Source organism: Etheostoma cragini, chromosome 12 (genome assembly GCF_013103735.1).
Source record: "Etheostoma cragini isolate CJK2018 chromosome 12, CSU_Ecrag_1.0, whole genome shotgun sequence".
NCBI classification, from domain to species: domain Eukaryota; kingdom Metazoa; phylum Chordata; class Actinopteri; order Perciformes; family Percidae; genus Etheostoma; species Etheostoma cragini.
Window position 1 is genome coordinate 18,602,228 of NC_048418.1, and position 26,955 is coordinate 18,629,182.

General features: G+C 40.9%; 1 protein-coding gene across 3 annotated transcripts in view; it reads right to left on the reverse strand.

Annotated features, from left to right (window-relative positions):
- Positions 1–26,955, reverse strand: part of LOC117953663 (SPRY domain-containing SOCS box protein 4-like) — a 92,998-nt gene that overhangs the window by 21,050 nt on the left and 44,993 nt on the right. For all 3 annotated transcript variants that reach the window (XM_034886918.1, XM_034886919.1, XM_034886917.1), the window contains exon 2: positions 19,940–20,901. In XM_034886918.1, coding sequence (XP_034742809.1) covers positions 19,940–20,672 — 733 coding nt within the window. In that variant the 5' untranslated portion in view covers positions 20,673–20,901. The remainder of the gene's footprint in view (positions 1–19,939; positions 20,902–26,955) is intronic.

Sequence of the window (26,955 nt, forward strand, 5' to 3'; positions counted from 1 at the left end):
AACGACTGGATCCTACAATTATGATGAAGATGGCACAAAAAACAAAAAAGGGTGACACATACGCAGCACATGCACAAACACACATTCAGAGTAAACTATAATCTGTGAGGTGCACACACTCAGATTACGGTGACAGACAGACCAAACATAAGCGCATTGATAATAACAGAGAGAGGGGGATAACACAAATGTGTGACGTGTAGGATGTGAGAGGCCCACGTCTTTCAAAAACAACAACTGTTAAAAGACGACTGTAAACAATGGTGTTAGGAGTTGAGCCCGCCCAATATATCAGCGGACCGATGTGACCGATATATCGGCATATCAGATTTTTAAATACCCCAATAATTGTATCGGTATCCGCCTTAAAAATCCTTTATCGGTCGGGCTCTAGTTAGGAGTAAACGTGTAACATGAGGATACTTTGGACAAGCAGGAATCCAAAAGGTCAAGGTACTAACAGTCCAGAATCAGGTGCTGGGTGTGTTTATGGAACACCGCTTCATTTGTTCACTGTGGTAATAAAACTAACCATTATACTAAGGAAGGGAAAAGGTCTGGACTGCTTAGAAGTTCTGAAAAAATATGAAAATGTAAGAATTTCAACATTTACTATTTAATAATTTAACAATTATGATTATTTATTTATTATTTGTGGATATTTCTGTTGCAGTATTTTTATGAATCATTCATCAAAATCCACATGAAAGCAATTAAATTATGTTTTATGCTGCTGTAACTTGCCATTTTGATGCATACAGTAGTAGCATGAAATACACTTGCAGCAACTATTTACACCACACACACACACACATTACTACATGTTTTAGTAATTATAGGTATTAGCATTCAGCATTCATTTGTATCTCTTAGAGTATTACATTGAAGAGTTAACTTATTAATCATAATTTACTGGGTATTGTAAAGCTCTGCATTGTGAGCCTCCTCTTACTGTATTTACTGAGCATTGACTATCATCATGTCTATTGCAGGATGTACCAGATACCTTTCTAATTTCTTTGAGGCAACTGTAAATAGAGTTGACTCTGTTTTGCTGCAACAACAACAAACTGTCTTTACCGCTCTCTAATCTAAGACTGTAGTCCCTCTGTGTAAATAAGCTTTATGTCACTTATCAGTAGCCACTCAATAGTAGGCAATACTAGTTAAACAATGTCAGCATCCAATTTGTTTGAAGCATTCCTGATAGAGAGAGTAGAACAGTTTGACAGAAATTATAAAAGTTTTGAAGAAACAATTCAATTCAATTTTATTTATAGTATCAATTCATGATAAGAGTTATCTCAAGACACTTTACAGATAGAGTAGGCCAGTAGGAAACAAGTCATTTGAATCTGTTTAAACTAAAAACTAAAAATAATTATAGTGCATATTTATCAGTTTTCGGATTCTGGATGAATGTCATTCTTCCAGTGAACTATGAGTGGATTTTAGGAAGATGCTGAAATCCATGCACCGACTTGGGTTACATGACTGTGTCGTCTGATTGCAAAGGGAAAACAAGAGTTTTGATAGTTTTATGTTCCTCAATAATGGCAGTAAATAAAACCTGGGAGGCGCTTCAGTCAATGTGTTGAAAAAAGGAACGTGTATCTCAGCTGCTAATATTTTTAATCATTAATGAGTGATGAACTAAGTGCAGCCATAGAGACGATACTCAAACAAGAATTCCCATTCTGGGTTATTCATCCTTTGAATGGGGATCCCTGCTGTACTGCCACCAGCGCTGTGGAGGGATATGACAGCTGCAGCCTCAAGACATCATCCACAAGAAAGACAATGGTAAGCTGGAACCCTCCAGGAGATGTTGGTATGTTAATTTTTTAAAGTTTAAGGTTTTCCTTAAATGCTGGATACATTTGTATGCAATTTTAATCAGAAGCAGGAATACACATATCTTACACATGCCCAGATTCTATAAATTGTATTTTGTGATAAGTTTGCTGGTCTTGACTGAGCTTGAGAGGAGGGCAGATGCAGTCTGTAGACACACGATGGTGTCGTTCAAATGTGGAGAATAGCAGAGGAAAAGAGGACGCAGGAGGCCTCGCCTTGCGTTGGCTGATGAAGGAGAAGTGTTGCTATTGATACTGAGTGTTTGATAGCAAAGCAGCCGTTGCTGGCAAGCAAGAAAGAAGGAAGCAGGAGGCGAATGGAGGTGGGAAGAAACAGGAAGGGACTTGGCATAAGAAACATGAAAAGGTAGCAAGGAAGGAAGGGCAGAGGAGGTGAGGCAGACGGGTGTAAGGAAGCAGAGCCGGAGAGAGAGAGCTGCTGTGTTGCAGGAGAACGGAGGGTACCACTTCTCCCTTCACATGTACTGAAGGCTGCAGGAGGAATACAGCCGGAGGTAGCAGCGGCTGAGCACTCAACAGATGTGGGAGGTGCGAGGAGAAAATAAAAGACAGCGGAGACGAAGATAAACATTGAGCCAAAGGTTAGAGACTGAGGAAGAAGATGAGCTGGAAGACAGCCCGAGGATAGAGCAAGAGAACAAGGAGGAATGCATGAAAAGGAAGAGAAAAGAGGGGAAGATGAAGAGGAGAGAGAGAAAGTAGAGCTTCAGAGGAAACCCTAAAGAATAAGAAGTGAGGAGGGAGGCTGGGATACAAGCTCCGACAGTGCAGGAGAGAGGGAAGGGAGCAATGAACCATACCCTGGAATATTGTATCCATGTTGGCCTAATGGGGGTCAAAGGTTAGCCTTTGGTCACAATCCCTGTTTTACTCCAGCCTGGCTCAGCTGAAACTCTCTTAGAGTGGTTTCCATTTACTCATCTAATTCTTGGCAAGAAAGTGAATATGCATATTTTCTAAAAAGGCTAACTATTCCTTTAATGTACAAAAGTCTTTTACAGTTTTTTCATGTACACTTTTATGTCATGTACAATGTTAAACTTTTATTTCAACTAAAATGGTTTAACACTCCTATTAAGAACCATCTAATGATAAACAAGACATCTGCACTGCATGATGAGTGAAATCCTTTTCTGCTCAAAGCCTTGTGGTTAGAGTATTCACTCTGCACTGTGGTGAATGTATTATTGGTCACATGTCCCGTTCCCATGCAGGTTTGTAATTATAAAGCCCTTCATATCAGGATTGCTTGAATCAAATTGGTTTTGGCTTCTAAAATTAACAGGAATGCGAGACAGTGTGCGATCCCAGACGTCTGCCAGTACATTCCCAAACACTGGGAAAGCTTATGAAACGTGAGAATATGCAACATTCTGGTTTACTGGAGTAATTCAAAATCTGGTTTTCCTGTTTAAGGCAGATGGATAAAAAAGGCACCATTAAAAAGTTAGACAATATGAAGAGAAAGGTTACTGCACATTGAGGCCATCCCTGTTACTGCATGCAGGTTTTTAATGGCAGAACAGAGGGACGTGTGGTGTACCGCCCATTTCATTACATCTGAACAGATTGTCAATTGGCATCAGGGAATGTCTGTCTCTCCTCGGCTGACACCGACAGTTAATCCTCATCTCCAGCTCACAGTCATGATCCAACGCAAGGTCAGTCGTGTTCAAACCAACAAGGTTTGTCCTGGCCCAGGACGTGAGGCAAGGACAAAAAAGCCCAAAATACACAAAATCAGATATAAGATATAGTTTCTCACACTGGAATTGGTTCAGTTCATTCAAACTGTGCAGTAATCATAAAAAGCTACAAATATGCCCAAACGCCCTGAGCTTTTCGGCCACTACATTATTTGTAGTAACAAAAAGATCTTCAACACAGTATTTATTTGTGAGGTACGGTAGAGCATTAGAGTGAAGAAAGCCTGCAGAAAATACTTTTTATTTTCTCAACAGCTTCCATTAATTACACATGGAAAGCCGCAGTGGCACTCATTTGGTCTGAGATGTCTTCTGTGCGTCAGCGCTTATCTGAGCCCCGGAGAGATACAGCGCGTTTACAGGGTTTCACTGCAACCAAACACTTCTGTACACCAGATGCCTGCAGCAGTCACTGCCTCCTGGTTACACTGTGGAAGCTATCAGTGAATTTAATTGTGTGTTGGTTTAGCTGGGATCAAAGCCTTCATGCATGTCTCTGCATGGCCGAGCTGGACCCTGCTACAGTTAGAGGAAACATGTCATGTTCATTTTAGGTTCATACTAGAACATGTTTAAAAGCTTCACTGTTAAAAACACTCAGCGGAAAAATGTCTGAAATTCACTGTTTAAGCGTCTGTCTCTTTAAATTCAAAAGGTTTCTAAGAGTTAAATGGCTTTAAGAATAGACCAAGATAGTGTAAGTTTAATTTTTGTCTAAATATTTGACTCTACAGATCAAGTTCATTAAAACTTTTAAAACACTTATAAGCGTGTAATTGTTGACTTTACATGTATACAGTGTCTATCCAGAACAACGGAACAGTTTCCCTTAGGACCTTTGTAATGACGCATCGGACATAAATATAAATCAATCGGAATTCGATATTATATAATTTTTTAATTTGGCCTTATAGCGCAAGATGAAATCTTAGCGCATCCTGAGGTAATACTGTAGCTCCTCATCAACTTTACATCTGCCATGAAGTACCTGTGCTAGCTTATGACACACTGGCCACAAACAACCATCTAGGCTTATATGAGGGAAGTCAGAATCAGAAATCTGTCTAATGTAATATCAAAGATCACTGTCACTCAGGAGTCCACTTCTCTGTAAAATAAGGGAGAAAGTAAAAGTAAACTTATTAAAAATGGCACACCCATCTTACATTGTACTGGCAAAACAATGAGCTAATTGTAACAGAGCATTCTCCAAAAAAACAACTGAGCTAAAAAAAACTTTGGCTCTTGGATCCAGAAACGCCTTTTATCTATCTGGCAATGCAACAGCTGTTTGGGGGAAGAACTTGTCAAGGCTTATGCTGTTGCTATGCAACAACTGACATCCCATTTGATGTGTGGCATTTTTAGCTAAAAGCTAAGATATCTCAACTTTAGGCACTAAGTGCAAGAGATTTTCTCTGCTCAGAGCAGCAACAGGACGCACATCAGCATGTCATTCCCTTTGAAAACTGAAAGATGAAAGAGTCATTAGTCTGAACAAAATCCATTGGAAAGCCTTATGCATTCTGGTGTCACTTTTTCCCTGAAGGTAACCTAGCAACATACATCCATCCCCGACTTTCTGCACGTCTGTACAATATCAACAGACAGTTTTCCATGAGCAGCTCATGAATTTAGATGCATCATTCAGATGCAACTGTACCTAACATGAAGTCCCATCTGTGCCCATGGGTTCGTGTCTGATACGCGACAGACTCTTAAGCCACAGTGGTTTATGAGATTGCTTAGTGATGTGATTGTGAGTTGTTGTGATCAGGCCAAAGGTTTAAGTTATTAACTTTTTAAACAACTATGCTTTTTTTTTTTTACATAATTTATTGGCATTTTTATGCATTTTCTAGATAGACATTAAAGGAGGGAGAGAGCAGGAATGACACGCAGCAAAAGAGCCACGGGTTGAATTCCAACCCGCAGTACCGCCAAGAGCTCAGCCAATAAAGGGTGCATGCTCTACCTGTACTCCTACATGCACTTCTCATTTATTCTCCGTGGTAGGCCTGTTTCCGCGCATGTGGCGTAATCACGGGACACCACAGTTATTGAGACACAGTTTGCATGATAACATGACCCAGTGACCTAGTGAACCACATACAATATGTGGGCCATCAACATGAACCTTAGGAAAGAAAAAAAACAAAAAAACCTTTAACCTTAGGTATATAAAACAAGTTCATGTGAAACAGCTAAAGTAATCATTGATCACTCAGCATCAACAGGGGAAAGGAAGAAAAATGACTTGTTTTGAACTAAAAGATCGATTTCAATTTCCTGTGTGGGTGCAGAACAGTGGCAGCCCCGGGACATGATTAGTGCTTAGTGCAAAGACTGGCACCAGGGGGACACTGAGATCCTAGATTATAATAATATATTATATATATTGTGGAAACTTATCAAATATTTATCCAAATTATTTTAAAAACACCCATAAAAACATAATCCTAAAAACTCCAAATCTGTCTAACCATCCTTCTGTCTTAATTGTTTGAATGCTGATTCAGCAGCATCCACAGTATTGTTGTTTGATTCTTCCATATTCACCTACTACTTCTGCATACTTTACCTCAGTTACAAAAATCATTCAAATTAGAGCCCGACCAATACATTGACGGCTGATATTAGGCATTTTCCCGATCTATATTGCATTTTACTGTATTGACGTTACAGAAGTCTCTCGTTAGCATCTTGTTTCCAGACTAGTCACAAAGTGACTGACATCTGGCAGTGACACTTGGATAACACTTGTTCATTACAGTCATGCTCAAAAGGTGTCCAGCTGTCATTTTTCTATAAAGATGTGCCTGCTTACGACCCAGTAGGATTTCCACAACATCCAGAATGTATCCAGTCACAGAGTTACAAAAACAATGTAAAGTCTTTAGCAAAAACAACTCTTGTGATGAAAAAACACTAACTTGCCTGATTAATTGAAACCAGCAGTTAAAGGTGTGATCATACATCCATGAAAACACGAGGCATGCTCATTGAGCTTTCACAGATAGAACAGTGTCAATGTCCGATGGGATGTTTTTTAATTATTTTACAGTTATTAATGTAGCTGAACAGTGTAATAATGTCCTAGCTTCATTAGGTGTCCAACATAGCTACAACAGCAGGTGTCTGTGACTCATTACAGGTCAAATGAACCTGACATGCAATTTAATATTTATCTACTTTACCTTATTTTCGGACAATGAAAAAAGATCACCATGAGAACTATTGGTGTACTGTGTAGCCGTTCTTAGAGTTTACAGCTCTGTCATTTACTGTCCATGCACTCAGCTGACCAGACCATTTCAGTTAGAGGATTTGATAAACCTGTCTTCCCCAGCCCACTTTCTTGACCATGTACTGTTTACACTACATTAATCAGGTTTCTTTTCACAAATGCGCATATGCATGACACAAACTTCAGACAAAAACATGCTGTTCAACAATGCAGTGGAATGAAAGGATGTTTAAGAACATCACCGCCACTGGTAAAATAATGAAGTAATGCTTTCATAATAAGGACAGGGTAGGGGGCAATTGTGATTACTGAATTGCGGCATGTACAGTATACTGTGTGTCACCAGGTTACAACGCACGTAAATGCTTTCTCCGTTTACCCGTAAAACATTCTGGGTAACCGGGTTTCTTGTGTACAAACTAAATGAAAAAATGGAAAAGTGAGCGCTCATAGTCACTTACTGAGCAAAGTAAAGAAGCGTGTCAGAGTGAGGCACTCTACCTTACACGGCTCCAGTAGAGCTGCTCAGTGGCAAACAGCATATAACTACCCATGTGTGAAGGTGGGAAAATCAGTGTGAACTAGCAACTTGCTGGAAAAGACACACTGTTTTTTCAAGGACATAAGCAAAACCCATTACATGCCGTCGCTGCTTTCTGTTGCTAAGGACAGGATTCCTGAGTGCTAAGGCAAACGCTGTTCACCTGACTAAAGTCATGACTTCATTCTCACTAGATGTGCAAACAGAAAATGTTAAAGAAGTGTTGTCATGGAAATGGTGCAACTTGTCAGCAGATGGATACAATTCAGAGCGAGTTCATAGACAGACTGTAGGGCTCAAATAGAAAGTTAATGCTGTGGACTGACTATACAGGCTCTTAGTACCAATCGGTCGCTTTAACTGAACTCTTTGCCTGTAGCGCAACTAGGTGTTCATTGACAAAACTAAAAAAAAACACATCTAATACAGCAGAGCAACAAAAAGAGAGGTGAAGGGAACAATGTATGAGGGGAGAAGAATGCCAGAGACAAAAAGCGAGGGGGTCGAAAGACCTTTAAACAAAGTCAAATCTATGAGACCTCACAAAGGAAACCAGCCTAATTGAAGTGTTGATTAGAGGTTGATAAAGATTCTTATTCATTATAGGGATGGGAAGTGATTAGATTGCCCCATTAATAATAATACTGTGTGTGTGTGTGTGTGTGTGTGTGTGTGTGTGTGTGTGTGTGTGTGTGTGTGTGTGTGTGTGTGTGTGTGTGTGTGTGTGTGTGTGCGTGCGGATTTGGTAAATTGAGAAATTGGTCATTCAAAAATTGTGAATCACCAATGACATGTCACCATGTTTTTTCAAATGCATGTCAAACAGGTAACAGTCTTTTTCTATTGTTATGAAAACCCTTCTCCAAGGAATGCACTTGTGTCTGGAGAAAGTGTGGCTCACAGTCTAGTCTGTGTCCGCGTTAAATGTGGGATTTATGGGGTTTGTAAAAAACGACTGCTGAGCCTTTAAAACTGACTTCTGCTCCTCTGCTTTCCTCGCTTGCATGCATTTCTTTAAATCTCTGCTGGCTGGTGCTGTGGTGAATCAAACGCTGTATTGCTATTTAGAGTGGGGGTTTTGGAAGTTAATTGCAATCAAATGAGTCTCCCACAGATTTACCTGCTGCTAAAATTGACAGCTTTAAAGTCCTAATACAGTAAATGCAATACTTTTCCACCAACACCTATGTCTGGATAGACTCTCCCTTTACGTACGACACACACACTGTACACATAGGGTGGAACAGATGAGGGGAAATGGATCACTTCTGACAGAAAACAGGGATAAACAGAAAGATTATCAGGTGTGAAATCACTCTTGTTTTTTTTTTTTGCAGTAATTCAGTTGGCCTTAACTTCTCTCAGTGCACAGGGCAGTTCCTGTTTAACATAAAACTAATAGCAGGGATTTTAACCCACTTTAAATGAGACAGTAGGGAAATGTTAACCGCTCAGCTCCCGTAGGAATGTACCTCCCAGGGAGACACCAGCACCAGCACCTTATCCCCATGAGCTCAGTATTGTTCCCTCCTTTCGTTGATCAGTCATTGCATAACCATCCTTCTGTCCTCGTATCCCTCTCTACTCCCCCCCCTTCTCAGTCTCTCTGTGGTTTAGGTTTTATACAAGCAATGTGAATTATAATATGTGAAGATAAAGTGAAAATTATGCAATACATGGTAATGTCAACTAAAATTGATGCAAAGTAGATATACACTTCCATGGTTCCCTGTGGGTGTGTTTCTGAAGTTCTTCTTTTTCTTGTTCAACAATACAAAACAATGTAGGGTAAAAATATTCAGTTGACAGTTGGTAACTAAGCCAGCATGCCTGCCACTATCTAGCTGCTATCTGGCAGACTGGCAGAAAGCAAACAGTAGATTTGGTGTTAACCATGGACTCCTTGGAGCGTTATAGCATGTTTGCATGGAGAAATACACAGTACACACACACGCACACACACACACACACAAACACACAGTAAAGTCCAACTAATGAGCTCTGCTGTTGCAAAGGAATATATTATATTAAAATGTTAATACACTGTATGTCACATTGCATATTGTCGGAGAGACAGCAGCTGATGTAACAGGTCACAACTGCCCTGCAGGTAACACCAACCTAATCACACAAGCAAAGCGTATTGCACTTATTTAATAGATTTCTAAAAATGTATGCCATGTGCCAGGGTGACCAGTTCAAACAAGAACCCTTGTTACCTGCTCCTCAAACTTTACGTTGGAATATAGGCTGCCGTGTTCATTAGTGAAGCCGGTACAAAAGCTTCCAGCATCTAGCTTTTAATATCTTCGAGTCACTCGGGTGAAGGTGTTGGCAATTGGGTTGCTATAGAGACAGCTGTATATCACCATCATAATAATGCCAAGAGTTTATACTATAAGAGAAGTTCTTCCAGAAGTGGCTTTCCAAAATAGCTTTTCCTAAACGTTATTCATTACTTATGTTGAACAAGATAAATTTCAAGCACCTGTGCTCATTACTAAGAGCAGGGGCTTGTGTTTCTGGCCTTGTGGCGCTTGCAAAAAAGCTGGAATGGATCAATAAAAGCCCATTAATGTGGCGGAATCAATGAGAAGAAGCAGATAATACATTATGAGAAGAAAAAAAGAGTGAAACCTGAAATAAAACAGTTCATTAAGGATAAACAGCATATGTATGGGGTCCTAGAGTAACCCTGTTGGCGTTTTTCCACTGCATGGTACCTACTCAACTTTCCATTAAAAAAAATGTCGCTGGTACCTGCCAACAGGTACTTTTTTTAGTATCACCTCAGTCGAGGTTCCAAGTGAGCTGAGGCAACAACAAAAGGTGACGGGAAAAGCTGCAGACTGCTGATTGGTCGTCACTCTTCACTACACCATCATTGCTAGCAACAGACGGGGGTGTCGTGAACAAACCCGCCATGTTCAAATAGTTTTGCCAGCTGTTTTTTTTTTTGCTGCCTCCAGCTTCTTTTGAAACTAAATTTGTCTTCTGGCAACAGCCACATGCCAAGAACCAAAAACAAAAACAGTATGCAAAGGGTCAGTGCCGCATTTGATCTGGTTTAAAAAGGCTAGCCAAGAGCTAAAGCAGGTCAGTGCTGCAGCCTACCAGTAATGCAGACAGAGGGGTTTAGAAGGTCAATTAAAGTATCATGAGCGACTGAAGCAGAGTCACCACTTAACAGCGAGACCAAAACAACAAGAGCTAGTTGCCATGTACTTAGTTCTTCTGCTGGAGATTCAATTTTTAGCCATTTCAAGCTGTACTTTAATTAGCGCTATTTAGATAATGTTAGCACGCTAAAATCAGTCGTTGACAATGTTAGCATGTTAGCATGATAGCGTTAGCCAAAAGTGGCTTTGCATTATTACTATATGCAGGTACGTCATTAAAAAAGGTTTGAGAATAGTGATTAAATAGTGATGTAGATATTGATAAACAGTTAATACACTTCATCTGCTTATGATGATTACATTCTTTAAAGAAAGACACACGTTTCTTTCTTTAAATCAAATGCTTGCTGAGTCCAACAGTAGTACACGTTCTTGTGTGTGAATATGTGTCTAAAACACTCATTCATGTTGTCGCACACTTAGTTTCACTAATCATTCAACGTTTTGGCCTGCAGCTCTTTATTAGCAGCCAGTTTCTCCGCTGCCTCCGTCCTCTCCGAGCAGCCCTCCTCCTTCGTCCCTTCATCGCTTATCACTTCATTCGATCTTCACGGAAGGGATACCAGTCACTCTTTACACCTCTTGTCTTATCATCTCTACTGTCTTTGCTTTCTTTCTTTGTGATTTATCATTTTGTCTGTCACTCTTCACTCCAGCTGTCCCACTATGATCAGTGATTAGCCACATCTCTCGCTGCTGCCTCCGTCTTGCAGTTTGTTTATACTGTGGTGTATTTATCTTTTCACATCCTCTCCATTTTGGCCTCTTTTTTCCTCTACTTACACTGGCTTTATTAATGCGCTCCTTTTGTCAGTAGACATCTTTTTGGAAAGCTACAACCCTAGACATCATACAAAAATCCTTATCTTCACTTTTTAAGCTTCCTGTTTTATAATGTTCCTCTGTTCCCCCACTGCTATTCTTAACTTTTCTCTGTCTTGTTTTACCGGTTATGTTTTTCTTTGCTTCTTTTTTTTTTGTCCCTCTTCTCTATTCATCTCTGCCGTTAAATATTTGATGTTGAGCGCGCTGACATGACACCACTGTTCCCCGCCGGAGCCGAGGGTGTTCAGATCTCAAAGTAGAGGACGAAGAAGGAAACATGAGGCACTTTAGGACATACATCGGAGCCTTTTCTGTGTCATCTAATCATACACTTCCAGAACAGCCAATCATTGACATTTGTTAGATAATTTCAAGAATAGCAAGCTCACAGAGCTACAAGACATCCATCCAACAAGGGCACTCAATTTTGGGAGAATATCGGTTGCTTCCACTCGGTCTTTTATGCAGATGCTATTAAGCAAGTGCGTAGGCACTGTAAATTAGCCACGATAAGAATGAGAACCATCAGTCTGTTATGTGTTTTGTGTAGTTTGTAGTGCATGCATTTTAGGGGGAATTGGCTTTAGTTTGCATTTAAAATTATCAAAACAACCTGAATTTGTGTTGGAGCTACTCACTATCGGGGTAGGGTAGTCTAAGAAAAACACACTGCATATACCTTTGTGTGTCTGTACAATGCGTGGGCAATCGCAAGAAGCTGCTGATGGCTTGTCTAAATGTGGAGGAGCCAACACTTCAGGGAATGCAAACAAGAAAGAGAACAGAAAGCAGCCAAAAAGAGATGGGCATGCACATGGGACAGTAAAAAGCAAAGGGAAACAAATCAGGGAGGCAAAGCAGAGTGCAAGCCATTATGCCTGCAGCTAGCAGCTTAGCTAAGTTGAGGCGAAGAACTACCCCACTGGCCCACATATCATACAGCCAGCAGTTTAGTCTGAAACTCTGAGCGCTAGCTAGCTAACCACCAGGCCACCTGAGTCACTCTGTCCAACAGGAAGATTTATAATTCAAAGACATGAACACACCTGTAATGGAACAGAGTGAAACAGTGCAACGAACAAAGCAGAGCTGAGATAAGATAAGATAAGATAATTTGTTTATTAGTCCCCAATGGGGAAATTACTGCACTACACTTTGTGTACACACTTTTGTTAGTACTCACACACAGGCCTGAAATACACACACATGCTCAGCACCTATACATGCACTATACATGGAGAGATGTCAGAGTGAGTGGGCTGCCAGCTGAACCAGCGCCCTGAGCGGTCGGGGGGCTAAGGTGCCTTGCTCAAGGGCACCTGGCAGTGCCCAGGAGGTGAACTGGCATCTCTCCAGCCACCAATCCACGCTCCCAACTTTTTGGGTCCATACGGGGATTGAACCAGTGACCCTCCGGTTCCCAACCCAACTCCCTATGGACTGAGCTACTGCCACCCCAATAAATAATAACCCATAAACCTAAGCTTCTGGAGATAAACTGGCTTTAAAGGATACATTTACCCAAATTAAAACATGAACAAAAGGTTCATGTGTCATGACTGCGTCATGACAGTGCCATGTCACTCTTATGTAGATACCTTCAAGTAAACTGTTACCCTTGAATTTCACAAACCAAAAGAATCACAAAAAAAGGTCCACGGGTATTCATATTACATTCAGAGTTGTTTCTGGAAGGTTTCTGCCGTTGAGTTTTCCTTCGTTTTGAGCAGCACAAATTAAACTTTATCTTCATTGTGTTGCAGTGGTGTCAGCAGTCTGGGAGATGAATTTCTTAAAACCTCAGCAGAAATAAACCACAAATATCACAAGGGGAACTAAGAAACGGTGTTCTTGTGATAGGGGTCAAGCAACAAACAACCCAAATTCATGTGTGTGACTGTGTATAGATTGATTGATTGACATGTTCCTAAGTTTCTTATTAGCTTTGTTGCTCCTGTCAGGGCAGGACAGATGACAGCTATATCATTGTCATTGGTAGAAAATATTTCCAGCAACTTTATGATGTGTGTTTGTCATTTTTCACACAGCCCAGTTAAAATAGACAAAGCGATGATGCAGAGGTGTGGGGGTGTTGCAATGCAGTTTTCAAACTTCTTTAAGAGTATGATCATTTTTTATCTGAAGCTGATCAGCTGGGTGTCTCATTCACATCATCCCACACAACTGCACAGCTCTGCTATCTCTCTACTTCCTGCCCTTATTGTTCACACACTTCCTCTCACTGCCTTTGTATTCTGGCTCCCTCCTTCTCCTGATAAAAACTTTAGTATGGGTCCCGCTACTTTTAGGATTGTATCCTGGTTTGACTTATTCTCCCTGTCACTCTTTCTCTCTGCCTGTTTCATTCCATTCTGTCACTGTCTCTCCCTCATCTATATTTTCTGGCCTCTCCCTCTTTTCAAACCACCTTCCCTGTTTCACACCGTTTTCTCCTCTCTTTGCTTCTCTCACAGTCTCTGGGACAGTAATGATTGGTCCGTCATCTGGTCAGCTGAACTGTCTGAACCTGAAACTGGTTTGAGCGAGTAAATCATATCACCGCTGATGGATAATAAACCTCCCAAATTTATTTACAAGGTTGCCATCTGATATTATAATCATATGCGCCAAACAGTGGCTTCAAATGGTTTAGAAAAAGGTCATTTGTTGTGTGGTTTGTTGTGCATGCATCTGTGTTAAAGAGGCAAACATTAAGTTTCTTAAGCCTAGGACCCCTTATACTGAGAGTGACGGCTCAGGGACCCCTACTATATTATATATAAAGCATAAAATGACATTGCATATTAAACTGGGCCTACGATAACGTGTTAGATTGCCTAAAACTCTTATACACACCTTCTTAGTGCATAGAATACCAAGCTATTAAAATAATGATTGTTGGCATGATTTTATGAATCATGTTTTAATGTTACACACACATGTGGCACAGTGACTGAATGATTCTTTGGGATACTGCATCTGTGAATAGCCTTAGTGACTACCTTACCTATAGGCCAGCAAGCCCATCATTAATGTTTTTTTTTTCTTACAAAAAGGCTGATTTATAATTGCTAATACTGTGTTAGATTCAGTTAAAGATATTTTCATTTAAAAAACAATATATAATATGTATTATTATTAATAATTTGGTGGCCCCCCTGTAGTAATTTTGACGACCCCCTACGGGTCCCCTGTTGAAGGGCTCTGCATTAGACAGAAGCAGATGAAAGAGTGCTTGAAGGTAGCAAAATAAATTAGTTACACATAGCATCAATTGGGTGAAAGATACATTATCTGTCAAACAGGGATCTGTTCACCTCTCGATGGAAGAGGAGAAGTTCTTTAGAGTGCTGGAAGGATGAATAATTTACATCACATTTACAGGATAATGCAGTTTCAACCCCGTCAGCATTTATTTGCATTAGGTGCAAATACTTCCCTGACCCAGATTGCTTTGTGTGATCTTCCCAAAACCATCAACCTGGCACTCTGCTGGTTTTAGGTCCCGCTGTTGTGTGTTGTGTTACCAGCCAGGCCTGAGCCAGAGAGATGTGAAAAACAAAACAGTTTGCTGTGAGGAGAGAGACGCTGCGTCTGTAAATCTCTGTTTAATACCCTGCAGTCATGTTGTTTCCGCTCACAACAATAATAAATCACCAACAATCCAATAGTCACTTCCCATGGGAGGGCCTGTTAGATAAAGTCATTACTCAACTATCCTGTGGATTTTTCACAACCATGCACTCCTAAACACACAGAACAGATTTATATGTTACACTCATTTAACCTATACACCAAATACCAGGGAAGAAAGCAGAAAAAAGACAGCTATGTGATACAGTGTTAGCTGGTTGCATACTGACATTCACACGCACACACACACACACACACACACACAGGCAGACAGCAATTATGACTTCATTGTCAGTATCTGAATCATCTGCGGGGAAGGTAAGCAGATTCAATTCGAAATTGATATTGAACCAAGCCGCTACACAGACTGTAATCATCCTCAGTGTGCCCACTCTGCAAAGACAGAAGCCTGAGGCTGTTTATCTCACCTCTGAATCTGGAGATATTATTCTCATTACAGTCTCTGTTTCAGATTCAGAGCAAGGACTGGAACAGTAATAACCCCAAAAAGACCTATCAGCTATGAATGTGGTTATGTATGAATGGAATGAGAAACCAAAAGTATTGTTTCAAGTTTGGTGGTCTGAGTGGATTTCCCCTACCTGTGGTCTGTCTCTCAAGTGAGCCTTTGTCTTGTCTGTCTGCACACACGCACTAATACGATTTCATTTATTTTGTTTATGAGTTTCAGAATGAAAAGTAGCATTATAAAGTACATTTTTAGTGAATTCCAAAAGCAGACAACAGTTTAAAGGCCTGGTCAAATGGTAAGTGATTAGTCTGATCTCCTCCAACGTCCCACTCCCTCAGATCCTCCTCCCCCATACACCTCTCTGCCCCTCCGCCTGTCTCACCACCATTCAAGTCCCCATGATATGATTATCTCCATAGTTATGTCATGATATTATGGCAATTTTAAAGGTATATGTGTGTGTATGTTTATATATATGTATATCAATTTATTACCTTACCTACGTCCCCAAAGGACAACAACTCTGTACCCTTCACACTAATGGGCGGCTGTGGCTCAGTGGTAGAGCGGTTGCCTGCCAATTGGAAGGTTAGTGGTTCGATCCCCGCCCCTGCAGTCATTCTCGAAGTGTCTTTGGGCAAGACACTGAACCCTGAGTTGCCCCCGGTGCTGCGCATCGGAGTGTGAATGTGTGTGAATGTTTATCTGATGAGCAGGTGGCACCTTGTACGGCAGCCCCAGCCACAGTGTATGAATTTGTGTGAATGGTGAATGTTCCCTGTAGATGTAAAAGCGCTTTGAGCAGTTGTTAAGACTGGAAAAGCGCTATATAAATACAGCACATTTACATTTACTAATGGCTACCACTGCTGACCTCACCAGAAAAACAAAAACTCAATCTTGAACTGAAAAAAAGCAATTGATTTCACTAATATGGTACCAGAAAGTTCAATTCTCATGTGCGATTTATCTAACAAAAGATTTGATACGGACAAAGGAAGCTATTGTAACTTAACTTAATTAGCTGTGTGTCACCACACATCTTTTTTTTAAAACTTTTTAACATTTATAGACAATAAGACAGGAGTCGATATACAAATACTTTCTTTTGAATAAACTGTGTGAACTCATTGACCTGTTAGAAAGAGACATGCTAATAGGACCGAGCTAACGTGTTTACCGAAGGACAGTTAACAAGTATCTCTCCCTCTTCAGTAGAACTCTCTATTGAATTCAATTTAAAGGATGTGCAATCCATAGATAGAAGCTTGAGGAGTTATTGTGACTGTCTAGTTTTAGAATATTCCCAGCGTACTGCCAGCACCAGCAACGGTAGTTGATCTAGTCCTGTGAGTTTTCACTAAGTCACCAACAAATAAACAAATATTTAGGGATGCTCCGATTCATTTCACTGAGACTATCTCTTATTCATCCATTCATTTATGCTCTGGTAGCAAATGTATTTTTAAATTCCTTGCTGTCTTTCTGTGTCCTAAACACACACACACACACACACACACACACACACAAACACACACACCTGCTTGCCTTCTTTCCTCCACCAACTCCCTCTTTTCCTATTCCTTTATATACTCCTTTCAGGATGAGCTTTTCAACCTTCACTCTCTTCCGTGCATTAAGCTGTGCACATTTTTAGCAGTCAAACCTCATTTCACAGCATGATGTGTAAACGCTTGTAGACGCGAGGGCTTGGAACACGCTCAATATTCTTTATTTTCTCCTAGGTGGCCCATCACACAGACTCGCTGTGAAATCCAGCAGATGGCTCCATAAATATAGGCGATCTGGGTGATTGCCTAGGGCGTCAAATGTGTTGGGGCGCCGTGTCGCCCTTAGGTCTACTTCCCGTTAATAATAGAATTAGAATGAGAAGCAAAATTAAACACGTTTATTAAACGTGATCATCCTAGGGCACCCCCTCAAACACACGTTTACTTGTCAACCTAATTAGACCTAAAACGTAGACAACCAAACGGCTAGAACCCGCCCTGCTTGTCATCAGCCAGTTCTAGTGAAGTATGTACTTTGAACTAGGCCTGAGTGTAGGAGATTACCCGACATCACACATGCAGTCAGGCAGGACTTAAACTGGAGGTTAAGGATTTCAAGTCTTTAAATTTAGCCATGTCTGTTGTGTTTAATTCTGATTCATATTCTGGTTGGCCAGCTGCAGTTTTTAAGATCAAAAACATAGCTAGGGTGATGCTCCTGATGTTGTTGAGAACTTCTAAGAAAAGACTCAAAAAGGAATCTGAGTTGATTGAACAAAAAAAATAAAATCAGAGTAATCCCAAACTACAAAGATAGGGAGAGATGGGTTTCCTCTCAGTTTTCTGCCGAGGAAGAGCCAATTCAACGCATCCAAGCGTGCGCGCGCCAATTTGACGTCAAAATTACATAGATCGCGCTGGCGCACCAGGATTTTGAGTGTCAGTACAGAGGGCGCGCACCACTCTATTTCTTTAGCGGCGTGCGACAAAGCTGAAACAGGAAGCCTGAACGAGGACTCTCAGACTGACTGCAAGTCTCTTTTGTGATCTGAAAGGCTTGATCCCACCAGTTGGGTCATCCAATAAAATCTAAGCATTGACGTCAATGCTGCTGCCAGTTCTGCTGTTGTTTAACTTTTTCTTCTTCTTCTAGTCCCTAGAAATTGCAATGTCGGTCGCCTTTGCTCATTAGCGCCACCACGCGGGAGTATAAACAGTTACAAGCTCTCATGACGGCACAGCAGCTTAGCTGCGGCTACTGTAAAACGACCCTAACGGGGGAAGAAAACACCCTGTTGTGATATCAAATATTACCCATGGGGTTCTGCAAACAAAGGGGGATGAAGAAGGGCGATAGTCAGATCACAAGCAAGTTTTAACAACACACACTTTCCCTCCCTGGCAAGTCTGTGTAGGTGTTCATGATGTGTGTCTAAGAGCTTTTCTAACAAGCTGTTCAAAGAGTCAGTGTTTAGACTGCGATGGGAGGAGAAGCCTGTCTCTTCTCTCATAACACACACATGTAGACAGACAGTGGGAGTCCAACAGAATGTAGCGTCTCCTGGGAACAAAACACACCATATTCAAACACCTCAACCCCAACATCCAAACTGTTCTTTATGCACTCTTCTCCTGTCTCATACAACTGAAAACACAGTTTTACACAGACACAACAACTTGGTATTCATAAAGAAAGCGACGATTAGGAACTAGGGGTGTAAATCACACGTTTCTATCATGGTACGATATTATAAGAATTTTTGGGACAGTGATACAAGATTTACTGATATCATAAAGTCTACCACAATACGATTTCGACTCGATTCAATCCAGGGGCCTGCGAACGATACGAGACGATACATAAGCCCATTTAACGCAATCACTTACATTTATTTATTTATGTACAAAGTTCTATTTTACTACAATTTTATTATGAGCTCCTCCATGCATTTAAATTAAAAACAAACTACTCTTGCTAATAAAAAGAAAATGTATGTGTAAATATTTATTTTAAAATAAACGATTTTTTTTTCTTGACGATGCTAATTATGTATCGACATTTTCCTTTTGTATTGATAATATTGGATTGTTATATATGGATCTAGATCAATGTATTGTTACACCCTATTAGGAACCATTCAGTGCAGAACAAACCCTTCTAGCCATGATTGTGACCCAAATGACTATCACTGAAACAGCCAAAAGGAGTCCGGTAATGTGCCGTTGATGCCTGACAGTACCATTCGTAAGACTACATCTGAGAAAATAATATGTTAATGCCTCAGCACAAGAACTGCTGAGTAATATCAGGAGAAATGAGTCTGAGAGAAGCTCCAACAGGGACCTGAGAAAATGAACTCAAAGAGAAATGAAAACCAAACATCTATCACCAATAGTTAAATGATCAGTAAGAAACAAATACGTATGTCTGACTTTTAATACTGCACTGAACTGAAAACCCAACGTCTCAACAACAAATGACTTTTTTTCACATTTTTCCTTTTCGGCTTGAAAAACAAAAACAATGGCATAGAGAAGAACCCTGAGAAACCACGGACCACGCTCACTATACTATTACCTAACATAATGAGCAGTTAAACTACAGGCTCAATGTTTCCTTTGGAGAAACTGGTGTCATCACTCTCTTTAAATATTGCACAACATGTGGACTTCTCTGTCCAACCTCAACCCTGTTTTCTGTCAAAGAAAGTGTGTCAAATAAACAATCTCTGACTTTACAGAGTTGCTTAACCAACTGACAGTCTTACCACAACCTAGGACGTGTGGTGACATGCCGCTATTGGGTACTGCTGTTGGCTTTTCTGTTCTCGTATTAGCAGCCGCCTAACAGGGAATTTAAAGACTTGTATAGACAAATATTCTGAAATATCAACATTGAGTACATTTGGTCAAGTGGTGTTAGTGTAAATAATATATATGCTACTTACGATCCAAGCCGTTGATGTACATCATGGCTATCTCACAATGTCCCCACACAGCGCTGACGACAGGATACAGCTTCTTGCCCTTCAGTCCTCTAAATGCGACTCCTAGATACTGTCCATCCACCATGAAGCTCAGTGTCCCTTCGTCCATGTCCAGAATCACTAGCAGTGAGTCCGGCAGTGTGAACGACTCCTCCGGCTCCAGGAAACAAGGGTACGTGGGCAGCGTGCTGTGAGCCCTGTTCTTGCTGTTGTGGTAAAGCCTGTTACGTCCCAGATCCCAGCCCCAGGACTCACAGTCCGACCCCACCAGCGCTGTGTAACCAACCGAATGTAAAGCGGCGTCAGAGGTCGCCACCCCAACCACAGCGTGGGTGCCACGCTGCCGGGATGGCCAGTGGATCTTCCACACGTGGAGACCCCTTGTGTATCCGACCCGGCCCCGGATGCAGTCCGTGCTCTGAGCAACCGGGTGGCGGTGAAATGTCAGTTTATCATCGTCTTTGATGAAGATGTTGAGTGAGCGGTCGTCAGGGTTCCACGCGTGATGGAGCTGGGTCTCCAGTCCAGCACATGGCATGTCCAATAGGAGATCCAGCCTTTGAGGTTTGGCAAAATCTGGGCCCCTCAGTTCTGGGTGCTGCCGGCGGTGCGCCGAAGGCCGGTAGGACGGGGAGCCGCCGCTTTCCCCGCGACTGTCGACCGATTTGATGCCGCCAGAGATCTTCTGCCCCATGGCTGCGGAGAAAGGTTGACAGAAGAAGGGGAAGCAAGGGGGGGAGATGGTGTTTGCAGGTGGCGCTACGTAAAGCTTGACGTTACCTCATCAATGCGGTGGTGCTGAGGCGAGAGTTTCTAACTGAAGAGTGGGGGAGGGAGACTAAGGAGGAGGTGATGAATGAAAGATGTATGTGATCTGGTTTCATGCCACAAATGTCTTCAGGAAGACAGAGCTGCTGCCACTCCTGTTGAGAGAAGGACAAGAGGAAAAAACAGGTATTAACTCTTCTAACGATTAACCACTGCTAGTTTTAGCAAACTAGAGTCTAAGCAATGAAAAAGAACAGACTGAAAAGAGAGACAATTATTGAAAGTGAAATGCAAAAAGAAAATCTCAAAGAGAATTACACTAGGGGCAAGTGCTGGCAACACTCCCTGTTTCTCAGATCTGGTGAGGCTTTGTTTGATAGGAATAAACAATGAAGAGGATAAACAAACAATATACACTGGAACACTACACACATTTCCTCTGACTCGTCTGGCATCCTCTTCACAAAGTCTTACGGCAATACCAAAATGCATGCAAACATTCCCCAGTTGTGCAACATTACCCGGATTTGAACCTGGCATGCTCTCATTTAGATAATGTAATTTTAACGAGTACTGCCTGAGTCTGCAAAAATATTAGCTCAACGGGAGGAAAACAAAAACACCAGGTAATTATTTATCTCCGTTCCTTAGTGAAATAAAGTTGAAAAAGTCAGCTTGAGTTACAATTACCCTCACACTTTAAAGATAAATAGTATAGTGTATGATGCACAGGGTAATATGCAACAGTAGCAGGCATCTACATGTCCGTGGACACGATAAACCCAAATCCTAGTGAGCAATAACCATGTCTGATATTGTGGTTTCTTTTTTATAATAGTATTTCCATTTTAATGTAATTTCGGTAAAATCGGTGGAAAGTGTTGGTTTCCAGTGTGGGAAAGACAGTTTTAGTTTAGTTTTTGTTCAGGTTTTGTTTAGTTCACTTTTGAGTTTTGGTTTCTTTGGGGTAAATCATAAGTTTATAGTTTATAGTCCAAAGCACTATGCCCTGTTATTTTAGTTAACAATCGTTGGTCTTGAATAACATATTTACGCATATATAGAGCTACTAAAAAAGCTGATCTAACTCGCAAGCATGCACCACACAAACACTCACAAACACACACACACACACACACACACACAGACACACAGACACACACACAGTTCTGTGGTAACTGACGTAGTGATCTCTTCCAGGAACAGCAGCTGGTGCTTCCTGTTCACAGGAAAACAGTCAGTCACACCGGGGGCAGACAGGGAAGTAGACTCTCTATGTGTATCATGTATCTGCTGCATGACGCAGCTTCTGGTAAGAGTGGCTTTCACCTCAATAGGAGCGATGCACAGCTTATTTAGGTGTCAACTCTGCACACTGTCGACAGATAAATTCAAAAACGAAGGTTAAGCCTCGTTATGCTGTTGACAATACAGAAGTATGTGAAATTTTGCTTATTACGTTATCAGTGTATCTACTTTAATGTCTCAATTTTTACATGAACCAGTCACTGCCACCTGGAAAGCCAATTATAGAGAGCTAAAAATACACACCAAAAAGTACAACAAAGTATTGTATTTCTGTGTAATACGTATTGTATTCTAAGTGTAAAATGCATTAAAGTTAACAGCAATTTGTACAGTGTTTTTATTTTTAAACAAAGAATGATGACACCAGGACAAATATTTCCACCAAACCAGTTGGCCACCACACCAAAGACTGATGTCATGGTGTAATTCTATGTGATGATTGTGTAATGTCTATCCTTCCACTCTGTTTCTTCCACAAATAAACACAAACGCACACACACACACACACACACACACACACACACACACACACACGCACGCACACACACAACTTTGTCTCATTTTGGCCGTTTGCATTTTCCCATTCTCTTTTTCTGTCTCTCACTGTGAATGAGGTCATGGCAGCTGGCAGCCAACGAGTGCCAGCACTCAGTTCACTTCTCAGCATGACAAGGTTCAATGCTCGGACACACACATGCATGCACGCACGCACGCACGCCTGCCTCACTATGTGTCATCACGGCTGGCAGGTGGGTTAAGGGTGGACGCTGCATGGAAGATTCCAGAGTCATCACTGCCGAACATCGGCAAAAGAAAACACTATTTAACACTGTACAAGCTGTCAGTGTGTGTGTGTGTGTGTGTGTGTGTGTGTGTGTGTGTGTGTGAGTGTGTGTGTCTCAGTTGGCCAAGTCTGGCACAGCATGCGTATGACAATCTGGCATTTTGGGCTGTCTTCATGGAGGCACTTGACCTCTGACCCTATGTCGTCACGGTCACCGTTGCGTAGTAACCTATCATGAGGCTGGTGGTGGGTTGGCGTAGCGTCTGCTGCCGCGAATAGCGGCAACATGCTTCAGCCATCTGTTGTTTACTTTCCCTCCATCTCTCTCCATCTCTCTCTGTTTCTGCAGCCAACTCATTTAGGACTCTCCTTTCCTCCCTTCTTTACTTTCAGCTGGTTTAGAAGGAAGATCACATGGTGACACACGTGCCAGATGCAGGTAGTGCTATGGTTTAGGACTGCAACTGAATCATCTGTAAATATGGACTTCAAAATGTCAGAAAATAGTGGAAAATCCCAAATTCCAAACGTGAACTCTTCAAAACTCTTCCTTTATCCAACAACGGTCTAAAATCCAAAGATGTTGAGCTTACTATCACACTATGAGATGAAGAAAAGCAGAAATTCTACAACTTTTAGAAGTTGAAAATGGAAATAGTTAGGCTTTTTGCTTAAAAAATGACAAACAATTATTTGATTATAAAAATTGTTGTCAACCAATTGATTAATGGACTTTGTTTCAGCACTTCTTTAATTTTGAGGTTTGTTATTCAGTCCCTCCAGGATTTCAATATTGAAATGATGTTGCGATCGCACCAATTTAACCAATCACCGTGACTTTGGTGTGACTCGCAAATTTGACCAATATTGGTGTTTCCCACAACTTCAACCAATCCCGGGAGTCCCGCGTGCCAGACTTTACATCAGTAAGTGACTCTGAGAGCCAATGACCAAGTGGGAGTGACAACGGGTTGACGTAACACGTATGTCGCCAAATTCACTTCCTTGTTTATCGAGGCGTGTGTCTGTCACAAACATCTTACATTTACTACCAACAAAATGTACAGAGACAGACCGAAAACATGTCAGACCGTCCTGCCAACCTGTCTACATTTTAACAGTCGCTGAAAGCAGCTGCTGTATCTATCCTGTCGGCTCTTTGTCTGCAGTGTGTGGGGCTGCTGTTCCGTTCCCTCCGGTGACTGACGTGCACACGCACACACACACACACACACACACACACACGGTGGATGTAGGAAAAAACGAACATGAGACGTACACAATGATCTAAATTGAGAACCGCTACTAACATTGTAAAGATCAACAAGCCACCGACACATATGTTTATATTTGATTCATTCAATAAATTATTTTTTGTCTTAAATCCACCAGCCATTTTCATATTATACCAACATTTGCAGCCTCATGAGCCTTTTTGGTAAGGTTACTAGCAAACTCAGCCGAGTAATTTAATTCTCACCAAAGCCAGTTTCCTTTTTATTTTTAAAGAACTATACATAAAAAAAGTACATTTTTTGCAACTTTCTTGGTCTCCCGCAACTTTATTGCAACAAACTAAAAACTTTTATAAAAAGCTCCCGCATCATCAGGCATTTTGGGCCGCAACAATCTCAAAAAAGACTGAGAAATCCTGGGGGGGATTGGTTATGGCTTTGTAAATATCAAATAGCATAGATGTTACTACTAGCAATAATCTGGGAGGATTAGAGATAGGAAGGATAAGGAAAGAGACAGGGAGCAAAGAGAAAAAAAGGTAAACTTAAAGTAAGAACTATTGTAAAAGCCTTGTCTAAAAACAAAGCTAAAGGACGAGAAAAGATCTGGCTTCTCCTGCTGTCCTACTAACAAGCTCCAGTCACAACTAAACATGTGAGGGCAGCGGTGTGTGTGTGTGTGTGTGTGTGCCTTAGCATGTGTTTTATTTACTGTCCAAAAGACAGACAGGCTTTGAAGTAACACACACACACACACACACACACACACACACACACACACACACACCAGCTTCCACACAGAGACAGAAAACTGCTGGGGAACCTCTCACTCATATACGGCGCCACCCCTGGAGAACAGACCCGATATGTCTGTGGCATTTTTTTCAATCCCGTTGTCGATGTAAGTCGAGTGCAGACTTGAGTCACGCAGGCGTCACTTTACGACAAGTAGCCTACAAGATGTTACATGAGACTTCTCTTATGTCAATACAATAATAATGGACCTACTTAATGAAGTTGGTTCACTGCTGGCATCAAACACAACAAAGGCTGTCAGTCTAATGGCGTTTTGAGCTAACTGTAGCAATCAAAAAGAAAAGTTTATTATTTCATGGATTTCACAAATTTCAGTATGACATGTTATGCTGTAGACCGTTTACATCTGAGCATGTGCAACTCATATCCGCACTCGACTGACATTGGGGAGTGACAACCGTGTACATGTGTTACCAAATCCATTCAAATTCTTCAGAGAATTCAAAACAACCAGGCTTGGGGAGCGTTAGAGAATTCAGACACAAAAAAAGTAACTTTATTCTATTAAAATGATAAATAATGAATGAAAAATATAATCAGAATTCCAATACAATTAGTAAAAATGGGGATTAAGGGAGATTGAGTGAAAAAATGCTTTCACTGGGTGGACAGTTCGCTATTATTTAGTATGAAAAACAGAAAGGGGGAACATCACAATACAGTGCAAGTTATTATGCCCATATTTGGCAATGAGATAAACCAGAAGTAACGGAAAGTTAAATCAAGTTACTTTAATATTTTGTTACTTTAGATGAGGTTACTGACTATATTCATATATTTAAACAGGCCATGAGTAATCGTATTAGAAAGCATTTTTGACGTTACCCTCCCAACCCTGCCTACATGACTAACTAACTGACAAACTAACAGAAACCGCTTTCTGAGTAATGTTGGGTACTGTAGTCTTTACTGTACATGTGTGACTCAAGTTACACAAGTTATCATCCCAGCCACCAGCAGACGGTGTGCAGACACTGCGCTAAAACGCAGCATGGAAACATGGGAAACATGGTCTTCATTTAGCAAGAAGATTGATAACACTCTCAAACAGTATCTGTAAGTTCAATATAAGGTTCCAACTAGCCTTAGAGCTTAGCTTAACATAAAGACTAGTTGGCCTGGCTCTATTCAAAGATGGTATTGATCTTTTTATTTAACTCTTGGCAAGAATAGCAAACAAGAGTATTTTTCTCAAAATGTAAAAAAAAAAAAAAAAACTATTATTTTAAGAGATATTCAGGTGACTTGCCACCAAGACAGCTTAGACCCCAGGGACATTCATTCGGAAAGACAGACCTAGCAATGAAACATTTAATGACCTGCACCTGAAATCAATCTGAATGTGTGTCTCATGTTATCAGATGAGAAAGATAGCAGCGTCCTTCTGAAATATTGAGGTGTCTTTTCTCAGGGAATGGCAATGAGTCTTCATTACAATATGCCAGCAGTTTGCAAAATGAACTTTTGGATTCACCTTCCAAGGTTTAGTAAACTTGCATTATTCTGGTCGTTGTGCATTCTGGTTTAAGTGCAGAATTAGGAATGAAGTTCATTTTAAAAAGTGCTCGCTCACTTGCTCAAGCTTGAAATTCATTGTGAAAAGCAGTAGAAGGCCAAATGTTGAATTTTGAGAAAGGCCAAACTCATTTTCTGGGTCTGATTATAGCATATGTATTGTAGTTTTGTTCACCATTTGTTTTTACCCAAAGACTTCTTCACAGTCTACTCTCAGACCAAATCACTTTTTTACCGTAATTACACAACAGCTTTTAAACCACTAAGACCTTATTTGAATCTTAACTGTCATGCTGAAGTATAATCTTCCTATGACTTCTAAAAAGTGAATCACAAAGTGGTGAGTTCTTCCACTTTCTACTCCCGGTGTATAGAAATACAGCCCACAAACACACAGAAAAACAGCCACACACGTATATTATATCTGTTCATAGCAACAGCTGTACCCAGCAAATTAAACAAACTACCATCCTTTCTACAAACCCGATTCCAAAAAAGTTGGGACACTGTACAAATTGTGAGTAAAAAAGGAATGGAATAATTTAGAAATC